This window comes from Astyanax mexicanus, chromosome 1 (genome assembly GCF_023375975.1).
Source record: "Astyanax mexicanus isolate ESR-SI-001 chromosome 1, AstMex3_surface, whole genome shotgun sequence".
Taxonomy (NCBI): Eukaryota; Metazoa; Chordata; class Actinopteri; order Characiformes; family Acestrorhamphidae; genus Astyanax; species Astyanax mexicanus.
In genome coordinates, this window is record NC_064408.1 from 54,886,887 (window position 1) to 54,913,342 (window position 26,456).

The 26,456-nt window shown below is 41.7% G+C and overlaps 1 protein-coding gene across 10 annotated transcripts in view; it reads right to left on the bottom strand.

Moving 5' to 3' along the window:
• The window catches only part of nrxn3b (neurexin 3b), a 123,331-nt gene that overhangs the window by 81,128 nt on the left and 15,747 nt on the right, over positions 1 to 26,456 (bottom strand). For all 10 annotated transcript variants that reach the window (XR_007439410.1, XR_007439412.1, XM_049480175.1 and 7 more), the window contains exons 3-4: positions 23,955 to 23,972; positions 23,643 to 23,672 (exon numbers count right to left, since the gene is read on the bottom strand). Coding sequence is in view for 8 of the 10 variants with exons in the window: in XM_049480175.1 (XP_049336132.1) it covers positions 23,643 to 23,672; positions 23,955 to 23,972 (48 nt within the window). In the remaining 2 variants the exon portion in view is untranslated. The remainder of the gene's footprint in view (positions 1 to 23,642; positions 23,673 to 23,954; positions 23,973 to 26,456) is intronic.

Below are 26,456 nucleotides of genomic sequence, written 5' to 3' on the forward strand. Positions count from 1 at the left end.
CAGGGTGCTGTCAATCCATGCAGCATGTGGGCCAGTTAAGAATGAAGCGTATGAGCCAAACCTGGGTCAGAATAATTTTCAAATGTGAAAAGAACATCAGCAGAAGAATGACTTTAGCTGCCAAGTTTCTTATTACAATTTATGACATGCTTCATCTTGCTATTCAAAAGAATGTCAAGCCTGCGTCCACAATTGCTGGTAGTTTTTAATATGTTTTAGGATTGATTAGCTACTTCTTTACTACTTATCAATTGTAAAAATTGTGATATAGATGAAACAGCTTGTCACGTCTGGCGTAACTGTCCCCCTTACACTCAGCTCTGCCTGCGATCTTCAGTCTCTGGACTATGTTACCCAGAATGCACCACACATGGGCTACATTCACGCACATGATCACATGACACCTCCAGGAAGTAATCAGTATAATAAGTATAACCTGTTCTCCTGTGTATATAAGACTGTTCAGCTCACTCTCTTACTGCAGAGTATTATTTTGGTTTGTCCTGCATTACAACGCCTTTCCCTTGGTCTGATTGATTGTTTGTTTATGATCATTGTTCCGTGTATCTCGACTCTGCCTTTTTGCCTCCCCTGTTTGCCTGTGGTTTGACCATGGACTGTCTCTTGTTATTAATATGCCAGTTGGCTCCTGTTCACCGGTATTGAACCTCCTTGCTTTGACTGCTCTTTTACTGCCCCTTGTTACAATAAAGCTGTTTTTACACATCCACGTTCTGTCTGGCAATGTCACAGCTGTTAATTATATTTCAACACTTTGCTTATTTAAAACTTGAAAATGATTAAAGCATGCCCATTTAATAAATATGATAAAAAATATAAAATATTGTGACGATTGTCACGGGGTGTTTGTGTGTGTGTGCTTATTGTGTGTGTCTGTAGGGGTGGGGTTATGTTAATCGGGGGCTAAATAAAGAGCTTCTTGTGAAGAGCATATTTCCTGTTTCTTTATCTCCCAGCCAGTTGTTACATTGGTGTCAGAAGTGGGATGTGATGGCGGAGATCAGCAAGCTGGAGCAGCAGTACCGAGCATTCTGCCTGCCCTACCCTACCTGACGGGGCTAGCCAGCCACGAACTCGGCTGGCTAGCAGGAGCGGGGGAAGGCATCTTAAAAGATCCAAGACCCGCCACTTGCCTCCAAGTCGACGCAGCGGAGGAGTTCGAAGCAAGAGCGAGCCAGACAGCTGCTATCAGCGATCAAGTCCGGAGCGCTGGAGGAGTGGGACACCCCCGACATCGTGCTAAGGTTAGTCACAGGAGACAAAGTGCGGCTGGAAGGGAGAAGGAGTGTGCGGGTGGTCATAGCCAGACGGACCATCCGACACCAAGTTTATCTCGCGCCCATTCGCGATGCCTGTATACTGGGACTGGACTTTCTGCACGTGCTGGGGCAGTCCTGGAAATCCCAGCAGCGACACTCATCCTGGGGAAAACCCGTATTCCTCTGTCAAGACAACACGTGATGGAGCAAGCGAAAGTGGCAGCCAGTACTCGCGGGCCGGAGGAGGGCACAGCCTCGCCCGAACCGGCAGCCGCTAGTAACACGTGCGATGAGGTGAGGGAACCATAGCAGTGGAGCAGCGAGGGCCTCACAACGGAACAAGGTCAGAGACTGTGGGCATTGCTCAAGGCGAACCTGGACTCATACCCACTGCCACGTATCGATGACGCTCTTAGTTCACTGGACCTACAGAGCGGATATTGGCAGGTGGAGCAAAAGAAAAGACGGCGTTCACCCTGGGGTCTGGACTATGGCAGTTCCGAGTTATGCCGTTCGGGCTGTGGAACGCTCCAGCCACATTCGAGCGGCTAATGGAGCGGGTGCTGGCGGGTATCCCCCTTAACAGTTGCATCGTATACCTGGACAATCTGCTATCAAGGGGGCAAACCTCCTGTTACACCCGAAGAAATGCCTCCTCCTCTAAAAGAAAGTGCAGTTCCTGGGACATGTGGTCAGCGTGGAAGGGGTGGCTACCGACCGGAGGAAAGTACAGGTGGTGCAGCACTGGCTGACACCGAAGAATGTGAGTGAGCTCCGGAGCTTCCTGGGACTCGCCTCTTAGTATAGGAGGTTTGTGCAGGGGTTCGCTGACATCACAGCCCCCCTTCACGGGCTGACAGAAAAGGGAGCGGTGTTCGAGTTGACAGACGGGGCAGACAAGGCATTCCGGCGGCTGCGTGGAGCTATGCGCAGCTCCTGTTCTAGCACTTCCACAAGCGGAGGGACAGCTTGTTGTGGATATGGACGCGAGCAACTTTTGGCTCAGGGCAGTGCTGTCTCAGATTCAGGAGGGGCAAGTGAAGTGCTCTCAGCAAACATGAGCGCAACTACTGCGTAACATGGTGCAAATTGCTAGGGGTGGTGTCGGGACTGAAACACTTTCGGCACTACCTGTATGGCCACCCCTTTTTTCTGAGGACTGATCACGCTTCGCTAACCTGGCTCATGCAATTCCGAGAGCCAGAGGGTAAGGTAGTGCGTTGGATTGCTGCCCTGCAGGAGTTTTAGTTCTCCATTCAGCATAGAGCCGGCCAAGTCCACAACAACACGGATGCCTTGTCCCGCCGCCCCTGTCTGGAAGTTGAATGCTGCTACTGTGCGTGGCTGGAGCAGCGCGAGGAGGCGGAAGGGAGGATAGCCGGCGTGGATGAGGCCGGAAGCGAGCCGCTGGAACCGTGCGAGGCAGAGGAGTTCCTACAGGCTCAAGCCGAGGACGCCGTACTCAAGCAGGTGTTCCAGTGGAAGCAGGCAAGCTACCGGCCCGAATGGAAGGATGTGACTCCCCACGAGCCTGACTGCAAAACATATCGTTCCTCCTGGGACAGCGTCTGCGAGCGCGAAGGCGCTGGGAGGACGCTGTGCCTGGGAGGTACGTGTGGTAGCTGTTAGTCCCACACAAGCTCCGACAGCGCTTCTTGCAGTCAGTGCATGGGCCGGCTGGGGTAGGACACTTTGGGGTAAACAAGACCCTGAAACAGCTTCGACGGCGGTTCTACTGGCCGGGGTGTAGTCGAGCTGTTTGTGCACTGCTGCAATGCCTGTACCACCAAGAAAGGGCCCGTGGGGAGGTCACGCAGTCCATTGCAATCACTCCACTCAGGGATGCCCATGGAGCAGGTAGCGGTGGACGTGCTGGGACCGTTCCCATGTACGGAGCTGGGGAACCGTTATGTGCTCGTGGCAATAGACTTTTCACAAAGTGGCCAGAGGCATACGTGTTCCCCGACCTGAGTGCGGTGACAATGGCGGAGCGACTCGTCGTCGAGTTCTTTTGCCGGTTCGGTCTGCCCTAGGAACTCCACAGCGATCAGGGGCGGAACTTCGAGTTGCAGGTCATGGCTGAAGTTTGCCAGCGCCTGAGAGTACGGAAGATTTGCACTATGCCCCTGCATCCGCAGAGTGACAGGCTGTTTGAGCGTTTTGGCTAGCTATCGTCGCCAGCAGCCACCAGCGCGATTGGGACCTGAAGGAGCACCTGGCGGCTGTGCATCTTGCCGCTTGAGAGAGCCAAGGGCGGGCCAGCGCACGCCAGAAACACGCATATGACATGCGCTGCCAGGGGACACCACTTGAGCCGGGAGTGGAGGTGTGGTTCCACAACCTCCGGCACAGGAAAGGACGGTGCCCCAAGCTTCAATCGGACTGGGAGGAGCCATGCCATGTCCTTCAAAAGCTGTCCGAGGTGGTGTACCGGGTCCGGACGGGTCGACGGACTGTGGTGGTGCATCGGGACAGGCTGGCCCCATACGTAGGACTTTCAAGATGGACAATTTTTGTTTGGCCCAAAACTTCTGAACGGGTGAACGGATTCGCACCAAATTCGGTGTGCTCATACTCTAGGACAGGAACATGAACTCACTACATTTTGGAAGCCAACACTTTCTGACCTTAGTTTTTTCTTAATATTTTTAGCTCATTTTAGCTGGTGTATTTTAGATGGTGAAGTAGGTTTAGCAAGCAATTAAATAATAAATGCTATTTTTAAATAGCAGTTGAGAAGTGAGCTCCAAAGGTGTGATGCTCTTCAAATAAATAATTTACTAAGCCTTAGTTTGTGGTCTGAAAAATTGTTGGCTTATTTCTTTTAAAAAATCATGTTCAATTTTTATAATTCATGTTTAATTTTGATGAAAATATTTTAAAAAGGGGTCTTAAACCTCATGACTATTGACTTCAGTATAAAATGATAACAGACTGATCTTTATACAATTTTTGTACTGTTTTTAGTTGATATTACATTGATGAGTTACATTAATGAATTCCATTTTGTATAGTTCATGCTCAATTTTGGTGAAAACCTTTAAAAGAAGAGGTATAAAACCACATATCTGTTGAGTTCAATCTAAAATGAAATACAAAAAGCTGAGTACTGTTCTATTGATACTACATTGATGAATCACATTCCTACTTGTTGTGTCTTCATGAAAGTTTGGTAAATAAAAAAGCATTTTAGTAATCCTGTGTAATGGGCTTATATTCATGGGAATTTATTGGGTTTTTACAGATTTTCATTCAACCCCCGCAACCCTGTTTCTCAACCTCAACCCTGTTGCTGTAACATTTTCAACTAAAATAATGTTGTATAATATCCTTATCTTGCAAATGTTAATACCACTGCCCTTTAAATAGTTTGAATCATTCATTCTATGTACAGTTCAGCAAACATCTGAAAATAAAACTAATAAAAATAGAACCACAACACATACAAATTTTGACATTTCAGTTGAGAAAGACTTTAAAAGTCAATAAAATGTAAGGTAGCCAGTAATTACCTAAAATCAAATTGATACATGAATGTCAGATTAAGCAGTTATTTTCGTTTTATGTCATTCTCGGGGGACTGGCAACACGACACGTTAGTCACCGACCAATCATCAACCGCGACCTCGCATAAGTTCAAGGTCATCGCGGGGGAGTAGCATAGAATCTGACGATCACGGCTATAGAAGCTCTTTGCGTGATGGTAGTGCTTTTGTGCTCAGAAAAAAAAAAAAAAAGAGGGAAAGCAACTGTGGGACATTAGATGCTTTTTGTACTCCAGAGAGAAGTTATATTATAGTAAAGATGTAGCTACTTAGGTTTCAGTGAATGTAAACAGAATATTTCATGGATGAATAGATTATTAGATGATTATTAGATTATTCTTCTGTTTCACTGGTCCAGTGAACTGCAGGAGCACTGTGCTGCTTTCTTTTACCATGTTTACATCTGTGCGCCACAGAACGCTCTGTCTTCCTATTGGTCAGAGTCAGGGAGCAGGTCACAGAGCATGTCAAACTAGGCGATAAAATACAAAAAATTCTAACATGCAGGTCTTTCTGTCGGAAGCTCAGATGGCGTCGCTCATGTGAAATAACCGCTCTTTGACTGTGTCACACTACACAGACTTTTGTCGCTCACGACACTGAAATTCGGATCCGACGCAGGCAATTTGACAGCGCCAACAAAATCAGGTCAAAATCGGGCTAAAATCGTGTCTGATCCGGGCATTAGACGAAACACCTATGGAACAGAAGGAGCAGCAGCAGCGTGACGGTTCTAGTGAAATAAATTAAATATAAATACACAACAGAGCGCTGTGTACCATATAAAATCGGTCCATGGAACCTAGTTCCACATTTCACAGTTTCCTCAGTGTTCCTACTCCAAATAAAAACAAAACATGATTGTTCACAAGTCTCAAAACAAGTCCGAGTCGAGTCAGAAGTCTTTTGGGCAAGAGTTTGAGTCAAGTCTGAAGTCTCTGTGTGTGTGAGTTAAGTGCGACTCAAACTCGAGTCCCCATCTCTGGACGATGCACAAAGTAGACACATGTATGCAGTTTCTGGGAGGACCCAGCACACAGGGACAGAAATGCTTCTTTTGAATGAATCAACATAAACACAAATGGGAGTTCAGTACTGCAGAGCTGGAGAACAGGAGCTTTGGTAGGGAGCTGTTTGACATTGTTTAACAACCTGCCTCCTTCCAGTTCCCAAGAAGGCACTCCCAAAGGAGCTGAATGACTACAGGCCGGTTGCTTTGATATCTCACATGATGAAGACCATTGAGCGACTGCTGCTGGACCACCTCAGACCTCAGGTCCACCATGCTGAGGACCCACTGCAGTTTACCTTCTCCTGTGCCTTCAACACCATCCAGTCCCTATTACTGAGAGACAAGCTGATGAAGATGAAGGTGGATATGCACCTGGTCACCTGGATCCCTGTCTACCTTACTGGGAGACCACAACATGTCAGGATCAGGGACTGCTCCTCTGATACAGTGATCAGCAGCACAGGAGCACCACAGGGGACTGTTCTCTCTCCAGTCCTGTTAACCCTGTACACACCAGACTTTAAATACCTAATGCCACATGCAGAAGTCTCTGACGACACTGCAATCGTGTGGTGTGTAAGTAATGATGATGAGAGAGAGTACAGAACCCTGGTTGAGGAATTTGTGATATGGTGCAAGAAGAACCATCTGCAGCTGAACATCTCCAAAACCAAGGAGATGTGCATAGACTTCAGGAGGTCCAGGCTCTCTGCTTAGCAGCCAATCTCCATCAAGGGGGTAGATGTCGAGTTTGTCAAGTCCTACAGATACCTTGGTGTGCACTTGGACAAAAGGCTGGACTGGTCAGTGAACACTGACTCCCTCTACAGAAAGGCACAGAGCAGACTGTACTTCCTCAGAAGGCTCGGGTCCTTCAGGATCTGCCAGGAACTTCTGCTGATGTTCTACCAGTCTGTGGTAGCCATCGTTCTCTTTTACACTGTAGTGTGATGGGGAACCAGGATCAGCAGGAGGGATGCTGGACGACTGGACAGGCTGGTGAGGAAAGCTGGTTCTGTGCTGGGATTAGAGCTGTAGTCCTTAACACCACTGGCAGAGAGGAGAGCCCTCAGCAAGCTGCTGAACATCATGGACAATGTTCACCACCCTCTGCACAGCACCATCACCAGGCAGAGGAGCTCATTCAGCGGCAGACTGCTGTCCCAGTCCTGCTCCACAGACAGACTCCGAAAGTCTTTTGTCCCTCAGGCCATAAGACTGTTCAACTTCTATCAGCACAGCAAACTGAAGACTCTGTGACACTTTTTCACTCCGGCCACTCTGGTCACTACATGGACACACTCTTAGAGATGCCCTATTACATTACATTATTTTGCACTAGTATTTTTTTCAGAAGCTTGCACTGCAAATTATTATATAACTGTGTACTTGCACTTTTTTATCTATCTATCTAAATACCTGGGCATTTTGTACTTTTGGGGGGAACTGTACCTATTATGTTCTTTCTTCAAGACCTCAGTAATGAAACATTAGAATGCAAAACCAAGTTGACAGAGAGTTGAATGTTGTCTTTCATTAGTGTCCCTTTTTAACCCTAATAAGACTGGAGTTGAATTGCAGGATCAAGCCAAGAGCCAAAGCTTCAGGAATGTACTCCTCCATGGCCAGGTATTCAGGCTCAGACAAAGAGAACAGGGCAAGGTAAATAGTCATGTTAAATGTTGAATGTGAATAAACTGGGCTTATATTGTTCTGTACACATCAAGAAGGCCATAATATTTAGGCTCTGGATAAGTTGGGACCTTCTTGAATGGGACTGGTTCTGTCAACTTCACCCTTGGGAGCTGATTAACAAGAAGCCTGTTTAAGGAGGGCCTCATGACAAGACAGATCGGGTTAGCCGTTCAAGAAGATGATTATTGCACAGGAGCCAGGGAAACCCCAACACCAGTGAAAAGCATTGGTCACCAATACGATTAAACTTGTTTGTCCAGCATGTGAGGCAGCATCCTGGTGAGTAGTATCAAAGCAATTGTTATTTGCTTACAGTCAAGTATGGTAGTGGTACCATCATGGGCTGGGGATATATGAGTGCTCCTGGCACTGGGGAGCTAAATTCCAACATATACTGTGACACTTCGATCTCCTACCTCCAGGAACTGCTGCAGTGGCAACGTACGAAGCTCTAGGGGATGCCATCTCCAAGAGAGTTTAGGCAGTGCTAGAAAATAATGGTGGCCATACAAACCATTGACACTTTGGGAACAATTTGGCACTTTTTACTTCAGGTGAACTCACTTGTTGCCAGAAGTTTAGAAATTAATTGCTGTGTGTTGAGTTATTTTGAGGTCACAACAAATGTACACTGTATCAAAGTGTCATTTCTTCAACAGAGTAGTCCCAAAAAAATAAACAACACTGCCAGGTATGAAACACAGAAAGGTGAAAAAACAAGATGCAGGGAGAAATCTGGCTTTCCCCAGTGACAGGGGAAAACTGAGAAAGAAAAAGCAAAATAGTTTAAGGGTATAAAACATTAGTGTGTTCTACTCACTAGCTTTATGATAATCCACACATATTCTCTTTGCTCCTTTTTTTCTTTTATGGCCATCCTGACTAATCTTGATCCTCATGGCTCGTATAAGCAGCCTAGAAGTGTTGAACTGTAATTTGCGTATGTTCTCTTCTATGTGTGATATGAGCTGATGCTCTCGTACATGATGACCTTATGATCAGAGGTGGTTACTGTAATTGAGTAGATTTTATGAGTAATTTGTATTTGTATTTTTAAAGTAGTTTTTAAAATAGGTAACTCAAGTACATTTTGACACAAGTAATTTACTTTGCTACATTGGAAAACTCCCAATTACTAAGTAAAAAAAATGCTGGAAAAAAAAAAACAATTGTCTGAATAATAAAAAAAAAATTGGCACGGATGCTCGTGCGTGGAATAACAAGGCAGTAATGTTCTCATGCAATACAAAATGTGCCCCGCGACAGAGCTGTCAGCTTTCAAAACTTCCACATCAAACCTGAGAAAGCATGTGGTGTAAGTACTTTTATCATTAAACAATATGCTTAAATGTTAAATGTAAATAGCAGTTAAAGCATAGCAATGGCAAGTTAAAAAATAATAATGAACTGTAAAATTATAAAAATACAGTTTATAGTCACCTATATTACCATAACTTTTTAATAGTAAAGAAAAAAAATGGATCATAGAAACCTATGCCACTTGTTTTATGGGGTGGTCTGAACAAATACTGGCTGATAGGTCCAAATTATTATGTGGAATAATAGTTAATAAAAAACTATTTAATTTATGATTTGGTTTTACTTTTTTACATTCAATAATTAAAAGTAACTATGTAACTTTTACTCAAAATACATTTTAATTGAGTACTTTTTACTTTTACTCGAGTAGATTTTTAGATGGGTCCTTTTAGTTTTACTTGAGTAGAATTTTAGCAAAGTAAAGGTACTTTTACCTAATTACAATTTTTCAGTACTTTTTCCACCTCTGCTTATGATACACAGTCAGATATTAACAAACAAATGTTCTTTACACCTTTGCTGCAGAAGCAAGAAGGGACTTCCCCTTCTTGCTGACTGTACGTATGTACTGCAATACTGTCCCCGAATAAACTCTTTGTTAAGGAAAGCATCTCGTGCATGTGATCTTTTTCAATCTCCCTCACGGTTAAATTAGGGTGTGGCCGAAGAACCATACCAGGGCTTGGGATAACTGAATCCGGGAAAGTGTGCAGGGCGAACAGCCATATTCTACCCTTTCACTTAGAGGCTTCATCCGGGATACATCCAGGGTAAGTGTAAGATTTTATTATTGTGTTTACTTGCATTCCTACGGGCAACCCAGGGAGAAGATAAATCTAATATTTATCTTTTTTAGCCCACGGGGGGCAGCTTGGTGAAATATTCTGGGTGTCTTAAAGTCCTAAACAGGTGCAAGGTTTGCATTTCGGAAACCCAGGGAGGAGATAAATCTACTATGTATCTCTTTTATCCCACGGGGGGCAGTCCTCAAAGTTCTAAACAGGTGCAAGGTTTCAGGGTCCATCTAGAATTTTTGTATTCTGGCAGGGCAGCTCAGACATTTGTTTATAACTGTTTGTATTTTAGTGTTTATTTTTAGTGTTTATTTTTTATTGAGGTACGGTCCTGATTTGTATCTGAAGCAGCCCATTGTTCTATAATTGGTTATGATGGTGATGGAAATGACAATGACTAAACACATAGAGAAAATGTAGATATATTAAAAAACATAAATTATTCAACTTCATTTACAACACCATGTGAAAACCAACCACACCTGTTCACTTTAGTGTTGCATTAAGTCAACATCTAAATTCTGGCTTTTTGGCAAAATCTTTAAACTCTCACAGAACTGTAAAAGTACATGTGAAAAACAACCCAAAAACTGAGGGTTTGGCAAGAATACTTCAAATAAATTATTAATTCTTTTTGAGAGTCAATTGACAGTCTCTCTTCAATGAACACTAAACTTGCACGCGCCATATAATAAGAACTGTATTTGAGATTCAATACTGACAAAATCAATAAACTATTAACCTTCATTCTTGAAAATGCAAAAAAAATCTTATTTCTAGTTATGAACTATTTTGTATCTGTGTATGTGCCATCTTAAAAACGGATCAAATAAAGTTATTAAAGTACATTGTAAATGTATAAAGTATATATACAATTCTCATATACTTTATATTGTGGAAGTTTGAAACTCTGGGGGTGAGACAAGGAGAAAATAGTGATTTGCAATCTCCAGGGGGATGAAAAGTATTTAAAAAATCATATTTAAAAGGTGGTACATTTGGTATATAATGGACATGGTATTTGATGGAATACGGGATCCAGAATGGGATTGTAATTACATTTATTGAATGTGCCAAAGTCTGGACAAACCTCTATCCCTATAGGGAAAAACATTACAAACTGAAGTACCACAATGTTGAAAATAAAAACCTGAAAAGCCTTAATTATCACCTGTACCAAAACCGTATAATGCTGCTGTGAGATCTGCCCCAAATGTTCAAATAACTGTTCTGACTGCTTTAATGGGGGCTCTGTGACTAAACAGTCTGAAACAGATGTGTCAAGTTCTGAAAACAGAATAGAAAACAGACAAAATGTGACATTTCTATATCCAACATTGTCTCAGAAAAAGTTAATTTGTATGTAGAGGGAAATGGCCATTTTTTCTTTCTAGATACTGTTGCTAAACCTGAAAACAAAACTATACATAAGAGAAGACCAAAACTAACTCTCTCTTCCTTTTCAGTTCAGTGAATAGTTGAGTTTTTTGGAACAAGGAGGAGATTTGAGAGATAGAGGCAAACAAAGAATGATGAGGGGGATTGCAAAGACTCCTCCCACTCTACCATTACTCACTGCTTCTTTTAGCTCATGTGTAGAAAAAGACCCAGCAATAGCGCTATGTGCTATACCATTATGCATTCGGAATTATCCTGTAAGGCTATTTAATAAGGTACCCTAATTGTCTTTTGCACACCTTCACTTTTTACCTTGCACATTATCATTTTTTCAACAGGCAGGAGTCCATTTGTTAATCATATTAAGTCTAAAGCTGGGCCACAAGGCAATTGCCACAGGGCTTCTTGCCTGAAGAGGTTTAATGGGGTGAAATGACATCATTTTAAATGCTGAATCTGGAATATATATCATTTATATGAAATGTGAAGATGTTCATGGTCAGTATCATTTTATTTGTCTGTGCAAGAAGGAAAACTGTCTCAGTGAAGAAATGTGACAGAAGTACTTTAAATTAACTTAAATGTGAAATTCCTAATCTTTGGGAAAAATGTCTCCCATTCTGGAGAGACATTTGCCAGTGCTCCTTAAAATCCAGTGCGCTTTATAATCCAGTGCGCCTTAAAATCCAGTGTGCTTTATAATCCAGTGCACCTTAAAATCCAGTGCGCTTTATAATCCAGTGTGCCTTAAAATCCAGTGTGCTTTATAATCCAGTGCGCCTTAAAATCCAGTGTGCTTTATAATCCAGTGTGCCTTAAATTCTACCAGTCGTGTTCAGTAAAACTACTCCAGTGAATTACAGTGAATTCTCGGCTGGAGAACAGCCACCCCAGAGGTCGTGACTCTCATTGGTCATGACACAGAGACTCACAGCCACTCAGAAACGCAGTCTCTGTTCAGCAGTGGCTGTTCTCCAAGCAGAGGGGGGCAATGCTATGGAGCTAAATTAGTGCCAAAACTACGCAAATAAAGAAAACGTATTCTGTAAATATGATACTACTTGCAAACAAACACAACGCATTTTACAAATACAAAACTCGACTCTCTAACACACACGGTGTGTTTTACAAACACAAAACCTGATGGTTGTAAATATATATGTAAACTTCAAATAAATACACAGCTGTTTTCTAATACATTGCTCTTTACAAACAAATATAACACGTTTTACAAATGCAAAAAGTAATAAATAAAACAAGTAAAACATTATTTTCAAACATTACCGTGTCATGACTCACGAACACGCACAGCCCATTTGTAAATCACGTGACTTTTGGCACAGTTTTAGCAGAGTCGCAAACTCGTGTTGAGATTTTCTCACAAATACACCCAACCCTCGTACAAATGCATCGCCCCAGAACAGCAGGTGGCGCTGTGGGACACTTTACGAGAGGTGGCTGCACAGCAAAGCAAGCTCTCCTATCCAGCGCTCCCCAGCATTAATTTACACTGATTAAGGTGTCTAATACACCTTTAATAATCACAACTCTACCATTTTATACCCGATTTACATCTATCTATCTATATTACAATTTAAACATCAATTAATATTTTTTCTTTCTTTTTTAAAGAGCATAATACAAAGTATTTCAGCATGAAAGCTCATATTTGTGATGTGTAACAGCGTCCTATATCATAATTACATCTCTGCTGTTTGTAACAAACCAAACCGTGTGTAAATCGGGTATAAAATGGTAGAGTTGTGATTATTAAAGGTGTATTAAACACCTTAATAAGTGTAAATTAATGCTCTGGGGAGCGCTGGATAGGAGAGCTTGCTTTGCTGTGCAGCCACCTCTCGTAAAGTGTCCCACAGCGCCACCTGCTGTTCTGGGGCGATGCATTTGTACGAGGGTTGGGTGTATTTGTGAGAAAATCTCAACACGAGTTTGCGACTCTGCTAAAACTGTGCCAAAAGTCACGTGATTTACAAATGGGCTGTGCGTGTTCGTGAGTCATGACACGGTAATGTTTGAAAATAATGTTTTACTTGTTTTATTTATTACTTTTTGCATTTGTAAAACGTGTTATATTTGTTTGTAAAGAGCAATGTATTAGAAAACAGCTGTGTATTTATTTGAAGTTTACATATATATTTACAACCATCAGGTTTTGTGTTTGTAAAACACACCGTGTGTGTTAGAGAGTCGAGTTTTGTATTTGTAAAATGCGTTGTGTTTGTTTGCAAGTAGTATCATATTTACAGAATACGTTTTCTTTATTTGCGTAGTTTTGGCACTAATTTAGCTCCATACAATGCGGTCGCTTTAACTGCGTTCTAAATCACTCCCTTCCTATCACAGAAACAGTAATAAATACAAACAATAAATACAAACAGCACTTTTACAAAAAGCAGTGCTTTTACAGCACTGTTTTCCTTAAAACGTCTCCTAATCTCTCCTCATCTGAGTTTAATAGAGTTATTCCTCATCATATCGACACCTGGTTTGGTAAATTGGTAAATTTGGTATATCAGGTGAGCTGCTGGTGGAACTGAACATATACGCACATGCTGGCTGAGGAGCATCCAGGAGAAATCTGGAACTACACTTTGTTCTACAGCTTGGCTCACAGGATATAACATACTTAGTTAAAAATGAGAATTCCTTGTCATATTTTACTGTATTTATGTTTTTTTGCATCTGTTCAAATCATATGTGGTGATTTTGTCCCAGTAAAAAACCCATATTGCTGAGATAAACCCGAAGCCCTACTAACTACGGCTGGCTATGTTGCTAACCATGTCTGGGTAGAGCTGTTAACCGCAGCTGGCTATTCTGCTAACCGGGGCTGAGTAGCTCAGGTAACGGCAGCTGGCTAGCACTGCTACCTGGGGCTGTCTATGCTGCTAACCAGGGCTGAGTAGCACTTGTTTGACTTTAAAATAATTTTTTTTAAGAATTACAGTTGTTTATTTATGCGCTTCCCCATTAGAAGGGAACCATGGCGACCACCTTACTCACTTTGATGTAGGCATTCTAACTAGTGTCGCTTAATGCACCTTATAATCCGGTATGTTTTGTGTATGAAAATAGACCAGAAAATAGACGTTCACTGATAGTGTGATGCGGTGCTTCTTATTGTCTAAAAAAAAAATGGTACTGTAACTGTAGATTAACCATTATTTATTAATAGAAATTAAAAAGAATCTGAGCATAATATTTTACCATGACAGAAAAATAAAATATTCAAGGTAGAGGAATTAATACTGGAACTCACATTCAGTAGCTTTGTGGATTACTAAAAGCATGCTCAGTGGTCACATTATGTAAGCACTGACATACCCGGAAGCTGTGAGACAGCAAATCAGTCATGCTCAAATGGTTTTTCCAGGACCAAGGCAAACAAACATGGAATAGCATAATGCCCAATCACCTTAGAAAGATACCAGCTTAGAAAGATACCAGTGATATATAAAATAAACATTACACCCTTAAATAAGGGATGGAAAATCAACTACATATAAATCTATAATTTATAACTCATATAACAATTTGATTGCTAATGCGTAACCACTAACGATCTGTTTAGTACTAAAACTATTTGCTTTTCACAGTTCAAACATGGGCTAGTGGGCCAAAGAAACACTGTGTTTTCAGTATGTGGGGTTGTGAAATGTATACATACATAATAAACGCTAAATTTTACAAAATCACTTTAATGACCAAACAAAGGTCCAGGGATCATACATTCTGATATAATTTAAACACTGACCTGTTCTCATGATAAGCTATTTTTGACACTTTTTATATGCATGGTTCAATTATATCAGACATGTTACTATGTCTCACAATGCATGATTACATCATGCTAACACAGTACACACATCCTAATCCAAAGTTTACTCTTTGCACACTTTTTTTGGTCAAGCTATTTAAAGCATATGTAGGTGCATCACCACACTAAAGTAATATCACTTTTACTGCAGCCAGGTCACTGGAGGCATTCACGGCAGCCTTATCTCTGCAGACTGAGCAGGACAGCAGGAGCACTGCCTGTACTAACTAAATGCATGTACATGTACATTGACTGACTAAGCTAGATCCAGCCTATTGCAAAGATGCTATAGGCAAACGTGAGGGGTGATGTCCATTAAGGTGCACCTGTGATAAAAACATATCTTCTACCATTTTTTTTACTATATTTTTTTAAATATTACAAAACATTGGCACCGTCCACAACATCATAACTTTGTAGTCTAATAATAATGCAGGGGTGATAGTGAAAAAAAATCCTGAACCTGAACTTTTTTTCCTGTTCCAACGGGATGAGGAGGGGGGGAGCACAACATACTGCATATGTGACAAAACGTAGGCATAAATGTTGACACGTTATTTAAACACTTAATAGTCTGTGTATGATATTATTGTCAAGTAACACATTTTAGATAATGTTTTCATTTTTGCCTTATGTCTATAGTGTTATTTACAAAAACACAGATAATTTACATCTTGGTATAGCACTTAAGATTGACTGAAAGAAACTGGCCACGTTCGATTCTAGCTGTAAAAACGAATTACAGCGTATGCAGTAAGAAATGCAAATGAGAAGGAAGCACTAAGAGGAAGAATAAAAGAACTGGAACACCATAAAAATAATTTTAAAATGCAGTGTTTTTTTTTTAAACATGAGGAATGAATATGCACGTTCTGCCCCGAGCCCGACCCGACAACCCAATTAAAACCCAACTTTTTTTTTATTAAGTAGAGCATTAAAAATGAGTTTTTAAAAATATTTTCGGGCTGTTTAAATGAGCAAAATCTGTTCAGAATGATGTTAAAGAACACCTATTATTTTAAAAATAAATTGTATTAAGAACAGATTTCCAAAAGATTAAAACACCAACAGTGCGAAATATGATCCACAAAAATGATACCTGAATGACCTTCCTCTAATCTAATACCATTTAACATGGTTTAAGATGATAAAATACTTTCTTAACAAACAAACATTTTAATATTTAGCATATAGCATGTCCAAAAACAAAAAAAAACTATACCCTGCACACTTAGTAAACCAAAAAAGGCCAATAACAATAATTTACAATGACTTTTCTTCTACTCTAATATAATTAACAATGTTTAAGAATATAAAATACTTTCTGAACAAAATTTTTTTTTTTAAAACATATAACCTTATTTTCTAGCCTTTATTTTAAGCGTATAGCACTCTGTGCTTAACACACTCTATGAAGCCGACACGTGTTGTTTCTATCAACAACTAGAACTAGAATTAGCTCCATACCTCTGACTGTCCTTCGCATTGGACCAAATTTAGCTCACCTTATGTAATGTTTCTCCTCACTTCAGAAGGCTCCATTTTGTTGGCTATTTAGCTACACCCAGCTCTTTAAGATAAGTGCGTAATGCGGAGTGGAGGAGCGCATGTTTGAGTTTGGGTTGGGAATCGGGTCAGGCTCGGGCTGATAATCTAAACTCTACTGCCGTGGAAGCTTGAATGATGCGCTGAAAATCATTAAATTTTATTTTTGCAAATCCTGAAGACATCGTGAATAGAAAGTCTGCCTGCTGACCAGCGTCGGTAAGCAGAGACGCCTCTGTTTACCAGCTGTAACTATAAGATAAAATATACTTAAAATGTGCACAGTAACTATTAGTTACTAGCTATATTTTTTCTGACATTTAAAAGGATTTATATTTATGCTTTCTACACGGACTTACTCCTAGATTAACATAGCAGATGGTTTGCCGTTTGAGAATTAGACAGATACTCCTGATGATTATTCTCATTCATTCTCTCTCACATCATGAAAGTGCAGTTTAGTGACAGTGCCACAATAATAAGATAAAAAGATGAAAGGACAATTTAAACAAATTGAACATTTATTTAAAACAGTAAACTTAGGTTCCTTACTGTATTAAATATTTTTGCAACATAGTGACAGTGCCACAATAACGAATGGCTAATTTCTAGCATGGTTAACTAATCCTGAATTCATTTCTAAAAGGAAGACATTGTTAAAACTGGAAAACACTCATCAAGGTAACACAGCCACAAGGTCAAGTGTGGAATGTTAGATATAATTATGTACTAAACAGTATGCTTTTATACCCAAACACATTTTCAGTTTTTTCCCTCCCCTCAGTCAATGACATCTCTAAATTAATTTGAAATTCAAAATCATCAACCTGCCAATTAGATCCTCTTCCAACTGCTCTTGTTAAAGCTAGCCTTCCTTCTCTGTCCCCTCTTATCACAGACATTATACATTCTTCCCTTACCACTGGTGTTTTTCCTCTTGCTCTCAAAACAGCTGCTATAACCCCAATACTCAAGAAACCTGGTTTAGATCCTAATGACCTCAATAACTTTGACACAATTTCACATGACATCCTTCTTGACAGACTTTCTTCTCTTGGCATTGTAAATATACCTTTCTACTGGTTTTGTTCCTATCTTTCTGGCCGCACTCAGTTTGTTCAGCTAAAATCATTTACATCTCATTCTGTTCCTGTTACCTCAGGTGTACCCCAGGGCTCTGTCCTGGGACCCCTGTTATTCATTATATACCTTCTCCCCCTTGGTTACATTTTCCGGAAGCATCATATTCAGTTTCACTGCTACGCGGATGACACCCAGCTCTACCTTTCAAAGAAAAACCAAATACTACTCTCTCATCTATATCCCTCACAGATTGTCTCCTTGAAATAAAATACTGGTTCACCTTAAACTTTCTGAAATTAAACGGCAATAAAACAGAACTTCTTTTGATTGGCAATAAATCAACACTAAGTAAACCTCATAATTGTAACATTCTGGTTGACAACTCCTCAATTTTTCCATCCCCTCAGGTCAAGAGTCTGGGTGTCATCCTCGATAGCACCCTCTCTTTCACCTCCCATGTCAATAATATCACTCGGTCAGCATATTTCCATCTTCGAAATATTAATCGTCTCCGTCCTTCTCTCACTCCTCATTCTACTGCTATTCTGGTTCATAGTCTGGTTTAGATTATTGTAATTCTCTTCTTTTTGGTCTACCGCAGAAAACCCTCCATAAATTACAACTGGTTCAAAATTCAGCCGCCCGTATAATTACACGTACCCCTTCAATCCATCATATCACACCTGTTTTACAACAGCTTCACTGGCTACCAATTTCATATCGTATTAATTATAAAATACTCCTCCTAACTTTCAAAGCTCTCCACAGTCTTGCTCCTCCTTATCTTTCCGACCTTCTTCAAGTTGCTAAACCTGCCCGTAATCTCAGATCCTCTTCTTCTGTACAACTCACTGTTCCTCCTGCCCGTCTTGTTACTATGGGGAGCAGAGCATTCAGCCGCTCTGCCCCCAGGCTCTGGAATTCACTCCCACCTGATCTCCGTAATTCAGACTCATTGCCACTATTTAAATCTAAGCTAAAAACTCATCTGTTCAAAATTGCATATAAATTGTGACTGTAACTCTTCTTTCTTAACGCTATTTTGCACTGATTTTATTGTATATTCGTATATTTCTATTTACTGAGTATTTTATATTTCTTATTATTGTTTATTATTTACTGTGTTTTCTATATTTTTATTATTGCATATTTTATTTTTTGTTTTTTGTCCTATGATAACGTGTAAGGTGACCTTGAGTGCCAAGAAAGGCGCCCTCAAATAAAATGTATTATTATTTATTATTATTATTATTATTATTTAAGTGTACCGTGGAGTTCATCTACTGTCGCTCGGAGCTTTTAAGTGTACCGCGGAGCTCACCTACTGTCGCACGGAGCTTTTAAGTGTACCGCGGAGCTCACCTACTGTCGCACGGAGCTTTTAAGTGTACCGCGGAGCTCACCTACTGTCGCACGGACTTTTAAGTGTACCGCGGAGTTCACCTGCTGTCGCACAGAGCTTTTAAGTGTACCACGGAGTTCACCTACTGTCGCACGGACTTTTAACTGTACCGCGGAGTTCACCTACTGTCGCTCGGAGCTTTTAAGTGTACCGCGGAGCTCACCTACTGTCGCACGGAGCTTTTAAGTGTACCGCGGAGCTCACCTACTGTCGCACGGACTTTTAAGTGTACCGCGGAGTTCACCTGCTGTCGCACAGAGCTTTTAAGTGTACCACGGAGTTCACCTACTGTCGCACGGACTTTTAACTGTACCGCGGAGTTCATCTACTGTCGAGCGGAGCTTTTTAACTGTACCGCGGAGCTCACCTACTATCGCGCGGGGCTTTTAAGTGTACCACGGAGTTCACCTACTGTCGCACGGCGCTTTGAAGTGTACCGTGGAGCTCATATACTGTCGCACGGAGCTTTGAAGTGTACCACGGAGATCATCTACTGTCGCACGGAGCTCCTAAGTGTACCGCAGAGCTCACCTACTGTCGCGCGGAGCTTTTAAGTGTACCGTGGAGCTCACCTACTATCGCGCGGAGCTTTTAAGTGTACCGCGGAGCTCCCCTACTGTTGCACGGAGCTTTTACGTGTACCGTGGAGCTCATCTACTGTCGCACGGAGCTTTGAAGTGTACCACGGAGATCATCTACTGTCGCACGGAGCTTTTAAGTGTACCGCGGAGCTCACCTACTATCGCGCGGAGCTTTTAAGTGTACCGCGGAGCTCCCCTACTGTTGCACGGAGCTTTTACGTGTACCGTGGAGCTCATCTACTGTCGCACGGAGCTTTGAAGTGTACCACGGAGATCATCTACTGTCGCACGGAGCTTTTAAGTGTACCGCGGAGCTCACCTACTATCGCGCGGAGCTTTTAAGTGTACCGCGGAGCTCACCTACTGTTGCACGGAGCTTTTACGTGTACCGTGGAGCTCATATACTGTCGCACGGAGCTTTGAAGTGTACCACGGAGATCATCTACTGTCGCACGGAGCTCTTAAGTGTACCGCGGAGCTCACCTACTGTCGCGCGGAGCTTTTAAGTGTACCGCGGAGTTCACCTACTGTCGCACGGAGCTTTTTAACTGTACCACGGAGTTCACCTACTGTCGCACGGAGCTTTGAAGTGTACCGTGGAGCTCATATACTGTCGCACGGAGCTTTGAAGTGTACCACGGAGCTCATCTACTGTCGCACGGAGCTCTTAAGTGTACCGCGGAGTTCACCTACTGTCGCGCGGAGCTTTTAAGTGTACCGCGGAGCTCACCTACTGTCGCGCGGAGCTTTTAAGTGTACCGCGGAGCTCACCTACTGTCGCACGGAGCTTTTAAGTGTACCGCGGAGCTCACCTACTGTCGCACGGAGCTTTTAAGTGTACCACGGAGTTCACCTACTGTCGCACGGACTTTTAAGTGTACCGTGGAGTTCACCTACTGTCGCACGGAGCTTTTAAGTGTACTGTGGAGCTCATCTACTGTCACGCGGAGCTTTAAAGTGCACCGCGGAGCTAATCTACTGTCAAGCGGGGCTCTTTAACTGTACCGCAGAGCTCATCAACTGTCGCGCGGAGCTTTTTAACTGTACCCCGGAGTTCACCTACTGTCAAGCGGAGCTTTTAACTGTACCGCGGAGCTCATCTACTGTCACGTGGAGCTTTTTTTACTGTACCGCGGAGCTCACCTACTATTGCGCGGAGCTTTGAAGTGTACTGTGGAGCTCATCTACTGTCGCGCGGAGCTTTTTAACTGTACCCCGGAGTTCACCTACTGTCGCACGGAGCTTTTTAACTGTACCGCGGAGCTGATCTACTATCGCGCGGAGCTTTTAAGTGTGCCAATGTATTACCAATGTATTATCCAAACTTTTAAGTTTTAACTTTTGTACTGTGGAGCTCATCTACTGTTGCGCAGAGTTTTTAAGTGTACTGTGGAGCTCATCTACTGTCGCGCGGAGCTTTTTAATTGTACTGTGGAGCTCACCTACTATCGTACGGAGCTTTTAAGTGTACCGTGGAGCTCATCTACTGTCGCGCGGAGCTTTAAAGTGTACCGCGGAGCTCATCTACTGTCAAGCGGAGCTCTTTAACTGTACCGCGGAGCTCATCTCCTGTCGTGCGGAGCTTTTTAACTGTACCGCGGAGCTCACCTACTATCGCGCAGAGCTTTTAAGTGTACTGTGGAGCTCATCTACTGTCGCGCGGAGCTTTAAAGTGTACCGCGGAGCTCATCTACTGTCGCGCGGAGCTTTTTAATTGTACTGTGGAGCTCACCTACTATCGCACAGAGCTTTTAAGTGTACCGTGGAGCTCATCTACTGTCGCGCGGAGCTTTAAAGTGTACCGCGGAGCTCATCTACTGTCAAGCGGGGCTCTTTAACTGTACCGCGGAGCTCATCTACTGTCGTGCGGAGCTTTTTAACTGTACCGCGGAGCTCACCTACTATCGCGCGGAGCTTTTAAGTGTACTGTGGAGCTCATCTACTGTTGCGCGGAGCTTTTAAGTGTACCGCGGAGCTCACCTACTGTCAAGCGGGGCTCTTTAACTGTACAGCGGAGCTGTACCACGGAGCTCACCTATTGTCGTGCGGAGCTCTTTAACTGTACCGCGGAGCTCACATACTGTCGCGCGGAGCTCATTCTGTCCTGCAATGAAGGTGCACAGCCGATTTTTTAAGTTAAATACTCGATCTGACATCGAAGGCGGATGTCCCCCATAGCTGATGCTCTTGGCAAAAGGGTGGTATATTGCACTGCTCTGGCTGCTGCTTTATGTACAGGGTCTTGTTCGTGCCAAGAGAAACATTTTTTACCGCTTGTAAAATACATCAACTTCTTAGAACACAACACTATACTGCTACACACTCTACACTACACTGCTACACACTCTACACTACACTGCTGCAGACTCTACACTATACTGCTGCAGACTCTACACTACACTGCTACACACTCTACACTACACTGCTACACACTCTACACTATACTGCTACAACCAGGTTGCTGAAGATTTTGACACCAGATCGAAAAGGGCTTACCATCATCTTTGATCCAACGCCATTTATTCTTTATGCTTTTCTCATTTTATTTTTTTACAGAGCCAAGCTACGCCGGATTTCCGGTGCGGTGCCAGAACGCTATTACCCCTGAATGATGGCCCTAATAATAAAAAAGGCCTGCAAAATTGCCTTTACAGAAATAGCAGATATGATGCATAACTAGAAAAGTGCATTTCCGTTATGAGGTTGTGAGCAGATGTGTTGGTGAGAGTCTGATATGATTGGTTTTGTAACAATGTAATGATTAGCAGTAAGGGTCCAGGAATGGACCAGCACAATTTTGACCACCTTAGATTAAAGAAAACAAATGATTTCATTCTAGATTTAATGCAAAAGCAAGAGAAGCAGCACTAATAAAACATAAACACAAGTTCTCTGTTATATGTCTGAGTGATTTTGCACTCAGTAATATTAGAAAATGTCTTATACCCTATTACCCAATGTTGGGTTTATACGTACTATGCCCATGTTTAAGCTAACATCATTTGCTCTTAGACAGCCATCTTAACTGTATAATCTACCTTATACTACCTTATACGTAACTCCAATCCTAACTAATTTTTATAATGGCTGCAAAGTGTATGCATCCATAAAACAAACATAAAGTTGTGTCTTTCACTTTTTCACTCTGGGCTCAATCATTTTTTACCTTTTTACTTAATCATCTTACTGTGCAACCCCTATTTAGGTTCAAAATATTTTGTGACTTAAACAAAGTATTGGCAATACTGCTTTCTAAAACTAAGATAATTATAATAATGAGATACAATTACTTATTTAATGTAATGGTTGGACCTGTACTCTGTCATAAAGGTGTTCTACAAGTCGCTTAATAGCACTCCAAGTACTTCTTGACATTTTTTTTACATTTTTTTTCATATTTATTTTCCTTTTCTGAAATTTGTAGAATGTGCGTTGCTATGTATTATCTTTTGCATTACCATTTCCAGTATTTTTTTCCTTAAAAAAAAAACTTAACACGTCAAAACTGTGTTGCAAGCAGTAAGTACATCCATCTTCCTTTACAGGCTCCAACTGTAACAGTCAAATCTTCACTGAAAACCAGTGGCAAACTTCTAGCCAATAGAACGCCAGGCTGCAGACAGACAGACTTAACCATTTGTCTGCAAGCTGGAATGAAACGTTACCCTGGGACCACCGTATTGAGACTGTATCTCAACACAGCCAACCTGAATTATTTATATGAAACCATCTTATCCAAACTGTAACATCAGCAGCCCAGACCTAAAGCTTGGTTTATGTAACATAAGAACTCTCAATTCAAAGACATCATAGTCAATCAAATTATATATGTACACAGCCAGTTTCAGGTAAAGGAGATGGTATTTATAGTTCTTTTCATATTCAAATGAAGCAAAACATTGATCTTTATAATATAAATTGTGACTTGCATTTTGGGTCAGTGGCACAAAGCTCTCAGACACAGCAAAATATTCTTACCCTGAAACCCTAGGACTATCCATAAACATCAATACAACCAATATATTAAACAATGCATAAGATCATAATACGAGCACAGAAAGTGACATATATGTTTGATGCAGACATGAATGCATAACAAACAGCAAATACACTGCATGGTAGATCAGAGAATATATAGAAACTCCATACCTTGTTGAGACTTCACCATGTGTGCGAAACCTTGTAAAAGTGGAGGGGTAAGAGCAAAGGAAACAGAGAGAAAGCTTAGAAACACCAATACCAATATTGCTCAGGTATTGTGACTAGTCATGGTTCACCCCAAGGTAAATCATGGTTAGCATGCTAAAATGGAAGCTTTTCAAGATGCTACAAAAAGCTTCTCATAAAGAAAAGATAAACTTTACAGTCAGTATAATACAAAATAATTGTATTCTTAAAGTACTTGCTTGCCATTTAGTGAGTGTAATAAATTTAATCGTTGTTAATCATGTAAAAACTTACCAGGATTAAGGTTGGCTGCTGCTCACAAGAAGGAAAAGAAGACAGACATTTGCAACATTAGGCACACTCTCTTTGGCTTTGCATGGGAGTTATCATGCAAAAGTTGTAAACACATTATTATTATGGTATTTGTCATGCAAGAGACGAGGGAAGTCCCTCTGCATGTTTAAAAAAAGCCATGTGAAAGGATCCAACGACATCTGTCCCTTCCTTTCAGGGATTCAGACTTTCAGATCACTCCCACCCCATTAAACTAAGGATCTGAGCTTTTACACACTGTTTGTGTCTAATCTCCAGAATACTGCAGAACCCCTCACACACAAAGCATAAAGGCATAAATCCAAGCAAGTTACTGAACCAGCTGTCCACTTCGGACCGTATGGATTTATGAGGTTGTGAGGTTTGCGTATCTCTGGATATTGTCTGGACTTATGAAAATTATTTCCACTGTTGACTCACTGTGTGTGTGTGTGTTTGTAAGTGTGTGTGCATGCAAATTCAGATAATGTTGCAGTTTTCCTGAATACCCACTGATTAAGCTGACTGCACATTGATTACCAGAAAACAACATTAGTAGGTTGTCTGCTTATAGGTCTGAAACTCTTCAAACCACACCTAAAAGTTTCAGTCAGTGGAGCCCTCAATAATGTGTAGGTGCTGAAAGCTTGCTTGACTTAAGACACATTGCAAACTGATACAACTCAATTTGAAAAAGCATTTAATTGATGTCCTGCCAAATTTGTTTATATTTTATTTAAAAAATATATAATGAAATAGAGTGAAAAATTGTTAGCTGCTTATACCCTGAAATGTCTTTAGATTTCAACTGAGATCCTTTAAATCTGAGATCTACTAGAAGGCAGAAAAATATGTATCTGATTTAAATTTTTTATTTGTGTAATTAATTTGTGTTTATTTTAAACATTTTTTTTTATATTCATTTATCAAATTTACCATATCAAGTAAATATATTTATTAATTATTTATGACTTAATAACAGTGTAGTGTAGTGTGTAGCAGAATATTGTAGAGTGTGTAGCAGTGTAGTGTAGAGTGTGCAGCAGTGTAGTGTAGAGTGTGTAGCAGTGTAGTGTAGAGTGTGTAGCAGAATATTGTAGAGTGTGTAGCAGTGTAGTGTAGAGTGTGCAGCAGTGTAGTGTAGAGTGTGTAGCAGTGTAGTGTAGAGTGTGTAGCAGAATATTGTAGAGTGTGTAGCAGTGTAGTGTAGAGTGTGCAGCAGTGTAGTGTAGAGTGTGTAGCAATGTAGTGTAGAGTGTGTAGCAGTGTAGTGTAGAGTGTGTAACAATGTAGTGTAGAGTGTGTAGCAGTGTAGTGTAGAGTGTGTAGCAATGTAGTGTAGAGTGTGTAGCAGTGTAGTGTAGAGTGTGCAGCAGTGTAGTGTAGAGTGTGTAGCAATGTAGTGTAGAGTGTGTAGCAATGTAGTGTAGAGTGTGTAGCAGTGTAGTGTAGAGTGTGCAGCAGTGTAGTGTAGAGTGTGTAGCAATGTAGTGTAGAGTGTGTAGCAGTGTAGTGTAGAGTGTGTAGCAGTATAGTGTAGAGTGTGTAGCAGTGTAGTGTAGAGTGTGTAGCAGTATAGTGTAGAGTGTGCAGCAGTGTAGTGTAGAGTGTGTAGCAGTGTAGTGTAGAGTGTGCAGCGGTGTAGAGTAGAGTGTGCAGCAGTGTAGTGTAGAGTGTGTAGCAGTGTAGTGTAGAGTGTGCAGCAGTGTAGTGTAGAGTGTGTAGCAGTGTAGTGTAGAGTGTGCAGCGGTGTAGAGTAGAGTGTGCAGCAGTGTAGTGTAGAGTGTGTAGCAGTGTAGTGTAGAGTGTGTAGCAATGTAGTGTAGAGTGTGTAGCAGTGTAGTGTAGAGTGTGTAGCAGTATAGTGTAGAGTGTGTAGCAGTATAGTGTAGAGTGTGTAGCAGTGTAGTGTAGAGTGTGCAGCGGTGTAGAGTAGAGTGTGCAGCGGTGTAGTGTAGAGTGTGTAGCAATGTAGTGTAGAGTGTGTAGCAGTGTAGTGTAGAGTGTGTAACAATGTAGTGTAGAGTGTGTAGCAGTGTAGTGTAGAGTGTGTAGCAATGTAGTGTAGAGTGTGTAGCAGTGTAGTGTAGAGTGTGCAGCAGTGTAGTGTAGAGTGTGCAGCAGTGTAGTGTAGAGTGTGTAGCAATGTAGTGTAGAGTGTGTAGCAATGTAGTGTAGAGTGTGTAGCAATGTAGTGTAGAGTGTGTAGCAATGTAGTGTAGAGTGTGTAGCAGTGTAGTGTAGAGTGTGCAGCAGTGTAGTGTAGAGTGTGTAGCAATGTAGTGTAGAGTGTGTAGCAGTGTAGTGTAGAGTGTGTAGCAGTATAGTGTAGAGTGTGTAGCAGTGTAGTGTAGAGTGTGCAGCAGTGTAGTGTAGAGTGTGTAGCAGTGTAGTGTAGAGTGTGTAGCAATGTAGTGTAGAGTGTGTAGCAGTGTAGTGTAGAGTGTGTAGCAATGTAGTGTAGAGTGTGTAGCAATGTAGTGT